This window comes from Genypterus blacodes, unplaced genomic scaffold (genome assembly GCF_046128005.1).
Source record: "Genypterus blacodes isolate CSIRO-AG114 ecotype Tasmania unplaced genomic scaffold, CSIRO-AGI_Gbla_v1 ptg000027l_1, whole genome shotgun sequence".
Taxonomy (NCBI): Eukaryota; Metazoa; Chordata; class Actinopteri; order Ophidiiformes; family Ophidiidae; genus Genypterus; species Genypterus blacodes.
Genome location: NW_027466840.1, coordinates 3,650,140 through 3,656,525, shown reverse-complemented (window position 1 = coordinate 3,656,525; position 6,386 = coordinate 3,650,140). Strand labels below are relative to the sequence as shown.

At 43.1% G+C, this 6,386-nt stretch overlaps 2 protein-coding genes across 2 annotated transcripts; one reads left to right on the top strand and one right to left on the bottom strand.

The window, feature by feature from the left end:
* The first annotated feature begins 171 nt into the window (after window positions 1-171).
* cryaa (crystallin, alpha A) lies at window positions 172-2,062 on the top strand. The gene is made up of 3 exons (XM_076143679.1): window positions 172-369; window positions 513-635; window positions 1,026-2,062. Exons 1-3 carry the CDS (start codon window positions 172-174, stop codon window positions 1,236-1,238), a joined length of 534 nt encoding a protein of 177 aa, XP_075999794.1. The 3' UTR covers window positions 1,239-2,062.
* A 392-nt stretch (window positions 2,063-2,454) lies between these two features.
* Window positions 2,455-6,300, bottom strand: hsf2bp (heat shock transcription factor 2 binding protein). Its single transcript, XM_076143800.1, has 9 exons — window positions 6,212-6,300; window positions 5,837-5,944; window positions 5,180-5,315; window positions 4,527-4,630; window positions 4,093-4,242; window positions 3,636-3,780; window positions 3,367-3,484; window positions 3,102-3,205; window positions 2,455-2,972 (listed from the first exon to the last, which is right to left on the bottom strand). The coding sequence occupies exons 2-9, from the start codon at window positions 5,882-5,884 to the stop codon at window positions 2,749-2,751; spliced, it is 1,029 nt and encodes a 342-aa protein (XP_075999915.1). The 5' UTR covers window positions 5,885-5,944; window positions 6,212-6,300; the 3' UTR covers window positions 2,455-2,748.
* Between the last annotated feature and the right edge of the window lie 86 nt (window positions 6,301-6,386).

The window sequence follows — 6,386 nt, the reverse complement described above, 5'->3', positions numbered from 1 at the left end:
TGCCATTCCAGAGGGATTGTGGCTAAAGCCTCTCATTGGCACCTCAGGTATATAAAGAGGAGGCAGCAGCAGCACAGAGACATTGCTTGCTAACTCCTCTTCCTCGACTCCTCTCCCTTACCTTCTGGACTTTTGGTTTTTGCTACGCTCACGTTTCTCAGCTCAGACAGTATGGATATCAACATCCAGCGCCCCTGGTTCAGACGTGGCCAAGGCTTTAACTACCCTGCCAGACTCTTCGACCAGTTCTTCGGCGAGGGCATGTTCGACTATGACCTCTTCCCTTACACCGCCTCCACTATCAGCCCCTTTTACAGACAGTCGCTCTTCCGCAACTTTCTGGACTCATCCAACTCTGGCATCTCTGAGGTAACGAGAGCACATCCAGTCTCCATGTCAGCGAAGTTCTTCCTAACCCAGCAGCCATCACTATTCGTGATCAATTTAAAATTCCTGTACAGATTTAGATGAAGGTTAACTTAGCTAAAGTGTATTATTGTTGTGTTTATCAGGTGAGGTCTGACAGGGATAAGTTCATGGTCTACCTGGATGTCAAGCATTTCTCTCCTGAAGAGCTCACTGTGAAGATCACTGATGACCACCTGGAGATCCAGGGCAAGCATGAAGAAAGACAGGTAGCGCTCTCACACACACACACCACCAAGTGTGTTTGATAATCAATGTGCTCAACAATCTCCATAGGAAACCATTTCAGCGCAGAGGGGAAAATAGTTCTTTTACACTGTATGCATATTTATAGAATTTCTAGACAGCCAGCATCGCATTTAAATCATCGTTTAAAAAAAAAAAAAAAAACTTTTATTCAAGCAGCGACAGATTAAATTTTGCATTAAAATTTAAAAAATTTAAAATATCTGTTTAGGATTCGGTTAAAATTAGAACAGTTTTGCTGCGTTTTTTACAGTTCAATATTTATTACAGCTTTGACATTGCTCAATTACTTTGATGCTGTGTGTTGTCCTCCAAATGGAACACACCAAAATGTTAACCCTGCTGTTTTCCAGGATGACCATGGCTACATCTCTCGTGAGTTTCACCGCCGCTACCGCCTCCCCACCAGTGTTGACCAGTCGGCGATCTCTTGCACCATCTCAGCTGACGGTCTGCTGAACCTGACTGGCCCAAAAGTCACCGGGGGCGGTGATTTTGGCCGTAGCGACCGCAGCATCCCCGTCACCCGTGACGAAAAGACCAACGCTGCTGCTCCATCTTCTTAGAGGCCATGGCGGTGGGACTGAGGGGCTCTTCCCCACTACAACCTGCAACAATCCATGAAGTCTCTATGCTCCACTCCTTTACTTCCTTTACCCTTTTCCACTGTTCTCGCTTCCCTTTCTCCTTTTATAGATCATTCTTAGCACTTAGCACTTAGTATACTTGTTATGAGTTTAAGCAAAACATTGGGTGTTTGGGGTCCACAAGACCTGACCCTTCATTCCTGCTTTTAGAAACTCTTCTCACTGTTGTTCAGTGATTTTAGGGCCCAGCTGAGGGGTTCGGCTTGGAGGTCGGTATGTTTTGTCCAACTTTATCACTGATCTCCTGCAAGCCCCTGGCTGGTTTCATCCTTGTGAGGAATCTTTTGAACCCTCTTCTCTCCTTGTTCTTGAATATATCCTGTCCTGTAGCCTTGTTGGACTGATACCTGCTCACTACTGAAGACTAAAATGTACACAATAAAACTGTGTAATTAACAGAAGGCGGCTCTGCTTGGATGTATTCTCCTCAAAACGTATCACCTTTCACTCTGGGAGACTCTGGGTGCACAATGGACACAGGGTCCTATTGTCCTGTACTTGTTTAAAGATAGCTGGAAAACCATACAGTATATCAAGCAAGGTTGTTGTTGGTAACTAAAACTGAAACTTAAAGAAAAACTAAGCACTTCGATAATGAAAATAAAACCTTAAGTTTAAATATGACAGAAAGACAAAAACTAAACTGAAATCATAATAACCACAGTGCAGCATAACACGTGACTTCACTTAATGTAAGCGGCTGTTGAGAAACTCTCAGACACTGAGCTAGATGAATACACTTGTAACACGTCTAATTTACTAAGATTGAAGCTAATTACATAATCAGTGAACGTGCTACTGAGCACATTTGGTGTTTGATTGAGAGTTTAAAAGACACAGTTAACTGGTGGAATCTGTCCAACGTGGAGCCTTCAACAAGCTTGGACATTAAATGAAACTCTAAAGTCAGTGATATTGAAATAGAAATACTAATCGAGATAAATATCAACACCCGTGTGCCAGTTTGAGACATAACGCATATTTTTTAGAGCAGAATGCCTCAAATCTGCACCACACACCAGGGCAAAAGGCTCAGTACAACTGTGCCTCTGTGTTTTTGTACTTTTAAGAAAAGACAAATTGAACTTTTAAACAGAACCGAAATTTGTATTTTATAAAAACAGATTTCCAGTGATCTATCAGTTCTCAGCTTTAATGTAGCTCGTATAAACACGTTACCACATTTACATTACTATATACTGTAATGGTAGAATAAAGGTTTCCACATTTTCATTTCAGTGACTTAAGGAAACACCAAAACACTGATTCACAAACAAATCTCCAAAGTGTGCTAAATGCATCCACCGGAACATGTGGTGAAGAATCTGCTTCAGAAGCTGCTTACTTAGGTACCTGACCCTGGAAACACACGGCAGAAGGATCATAGCCTCTTTCGTTTGGTCGTCTTGTGTGTTCCAGCTGTAACGGTTCAACAGACCCCTGGTTCTCCTACCTGATGGAAGGCTTGCAGGTCCTCCAGGGTCTGCTGGGCAGCCAGTCTCAGCGTGGGCTGCATGCCGGACGTCAGCTGGCTGACACGAGCCAGGAGACTCGGATCCAGCAGAGAGGAGGCCAAAGAGGTCGGCATCTCCTCCTCCAACAGCGCTGACTGGAGGAGACGCAGTGAGTGCAGACAGACCTCCCAGTCTCCATCTGTCGGGCCCAAACAGAGGGATCAGAGACGTGCTCAGTGGACACAGAATAGTATATGTTAGCTTGGCTTCTATCTGTTCAGGAATTTGATCACTAAAATGACAACTGTGTGTTTTCTGACACCTTCACCTTCTAGTAGTCTCCAGATGAGAGGCAGGAATCCTGGATACTCACTGATGTACTTCAGCCCTCTAACACAGATGCTGACATTATAGAGAGCCATCAGCATCAATCTGCAACAAAACACTCAAATTACCTTCACATTCATTTAAAGAAAGTGGTGACCAAGCTACACCTGTAAGTAATCAGCCAGTAAGTATATTGACTAACTCAGTCACAAATTGGAACATCTGTTCTGTGTGGTTCATATTGGTTCTAACACAGTTCCTCATACACTTTCAGCTTCGGGAAGATCCCAGGCTTCATCAGCTGCAGATTCTTCATCAGTGTGTCAAGCAGAAGGTGAGCTGAGCTGGATAGGAAGTCCCGCCCACGCGGCACTGCTGCTACGTCTGATTGGATGGGGAAAAAAGAAAAAGGTTGGAAACCGGGTGAAGAGGAGACAATGATTAAAATTCACGAAAATTTAGATTACAAAAACGACCTTCCATCAGGGAAGGTAAAGGTACAAAATTTGCAATACAAAAGCGGATATGAACTTACTAGCAATGACTCCAGCCACAGCCAGGACAAACTGGTGCTCGTGCGAGTTGTGGTCCTCGGTTTCAGTTTTCACCTCTTCGTCCAGAGATGTAATGAAGCTCTCCAGGGTCTGAGCAGCTATAGCCAGGAAGGACGGCAGCTTCCCCTGCAGCATCGTCAATCATACACTCTGAATATCATAAGCTCCCCAGTCATGAGCATAAGAAATACATCAGGAAGGCACTGTAATGATCTGGAATCGCAGTAGGGAAATACAAAATGCGATAACGTGTTTGTACCACCAGGGGGAGACCATGTTGAATGGGCCAGATGATGAGGTTTTATGTAAGAATCCGCACTTGGTTCATTAGTTTGTATTAATGAAACACCAGAATAATAGATAAAGAATACTAAATAGTTACTCTGAAAGTTTATATCTTAGGTGTAAGAACGCAGACAGACAGCGGAGGTTCCTCACATCAGCCAGCCAGTGTGTGACGGTGTCCTCGCTGGCTGAGCAGCTCCAAAGGAGGCTGCAGGCTGAAGATCCCAGACCAGAGCAAAAGTCTGCCTGCTGCTGCAGCTCTGTGCCGCTCTGCCACAACTGCTCACGCAACAACAGCTTCTCCTAGACCCATGCAGACACACACACACACAGCAATATGTGGGCAATGACGCAATGTAATAGAGCATGAGACGGAACCACTGATCTTGGAATGTAAGAAGAAGGGGTGTAAATCGTTGTCCCTGAAGTAATTCAATTCAGTTAAAAGGATGCCATGCGTCAGAAATCTTCAGTTCCATTTGATTATCTTGATACAGTTGATTTACATTTCATAAAAATCACTTCAATGCATCTCCACACCACCTGTAAGAACCCAAACACATACAAACATCTGTGTCTTCTCTCACCTCTCTTTCTTTCTGACATTCACTCTGCATGGCTTCAAGCCGCGACTGGAGGTGAACACACTCTTGTCGCAATTGCTCTTGTTCCTTCACAACATGCACCATCCCTTAACATAGACACACACATACACACAAATATTATGATTTAGATTTGATCTGAACACGGAAAATGCATAAAGTCACACTGATATCACACAGTCTTTAACGAATACCTAAATTCTAATGATAATTATTAGCGCGACACATTTCCATAATGTGATTATGATTTAAATTAAATGGATTGTGCTGTACTGAAGGTAAAAAAAATCCTATTCTAAGATTGTTTCATCATCAAGGTTCGTTTTAAATGAACCTGGAAGGTTGTTTTATTATTATTGTTGCTTAAACTTTTTACGTAGACCCTTAGGTACAATAGGCAATATGAGATACAAGTAGATTTAAATTGAAATAGCAGGAAGCTGCGGCCACTGGAGGCTGTGAGAGCATGGCACAGTAGTGTAGCTGCAGAGTCCAGGATGGCATCAGTGATGTTGATGCGATGATCTCATAGGGTAAATACTATTGTTACAGGATGATGTCATTGGCTCTCTGAGCAAGGTGCGCAACCAGCAGCTCGCCTCATTGGCTGTCAGCAGTCATGTGACCCTTGCTCTTACTTGATTCCCTGGCTCCGGCTTTCAGCAGCATTTCTCGGAGGTCCCTGTTCAGAACTTTGGGCAGGAACTCCCGGAGCTGCATTACTTCTGTGGTCAACTTCTCTAAATCACGTTTCCTCACTTTGACAAAGCCGTCCTGAAAGACAAGAGATAAGATTTACTTACTTACTTACTAAATCTAGATTAAGCAAGAAGGACAACCAACTCTGGAAACATGTGAAATATCAATGAGTCAATTTGACCATTTGTTTTTGTATTTGTTTAGGGCCGCAGACAGCTTTCTGTGTATTGAGAAAGTGAATGATTTAAATCTACAATGTTCGCAGCCCCACAAGCTTAAACAGTTAAAATAGAAACATTTATTTACTATTAGCTTTTAATGAGGTCGAATTCAATATTTGCTCATATGTATAACACAGCAGTTAGACAAGGTGGTTGATTGAGAAGTTCTGTGTGTGCTGTGCCTGCAGAGTTTGTGTGTGTGTGTGTGCGTGCGTTCATCCACTTTGCCCCCCTCAGACTCTCACCTTCCACCCAATCATTTCAAATGGTTTTAGCTGTAACCTGCTCAGCGCCAGACAGGTAAGCACACTGTCTCAGAGCAGTACTGGGTGTAAGAATGGACGAATTTGGCCGTGAAAGTGACGTAGCCTTTACCTTTGCTCCGTGGAGGACCAGGTGTTTCCCGCCGACTGATGCAGCCATCTTGTCTTCTTCAACGTTTTAATTACTTATATTCAGCGCCCCCTTCTTCTCCTGTTGCTGCTGCTCTTGCGTAAGACGTCACAAAAATGTAAATTAAATAATTTTTTGAAGTTCGAAAATGCAAAATGGCAACATATTTACCGTGGAATTTGAACTACTAGCTTAATAAAGCTCCTTTTACATTGTTGTGCCTCTGTTCTTATCAAAGTTACCATTATTTTGAGGGGATGTGACAAATGCATCCCACCGTTACAAAAAAGCACCTTCGGTTTATAAAGAAATAAAATGTTGTCAATTTTGTTCACTAATTCATACGAAATTACATACCTAAAATGAAATAGCAATGTTTCCCTCTATCCTCTAGAGGGCGCGCCCCTGATATTACAGGTTTTTGGTTTATTCTGAAGAAAACTTTGCGGTGATTTATAAATCCAGGCAACGGTGATCCACACAGCCAAACAATGGAGCACCACTCCGCTCAATCACGCTCCTAGACTCCAGG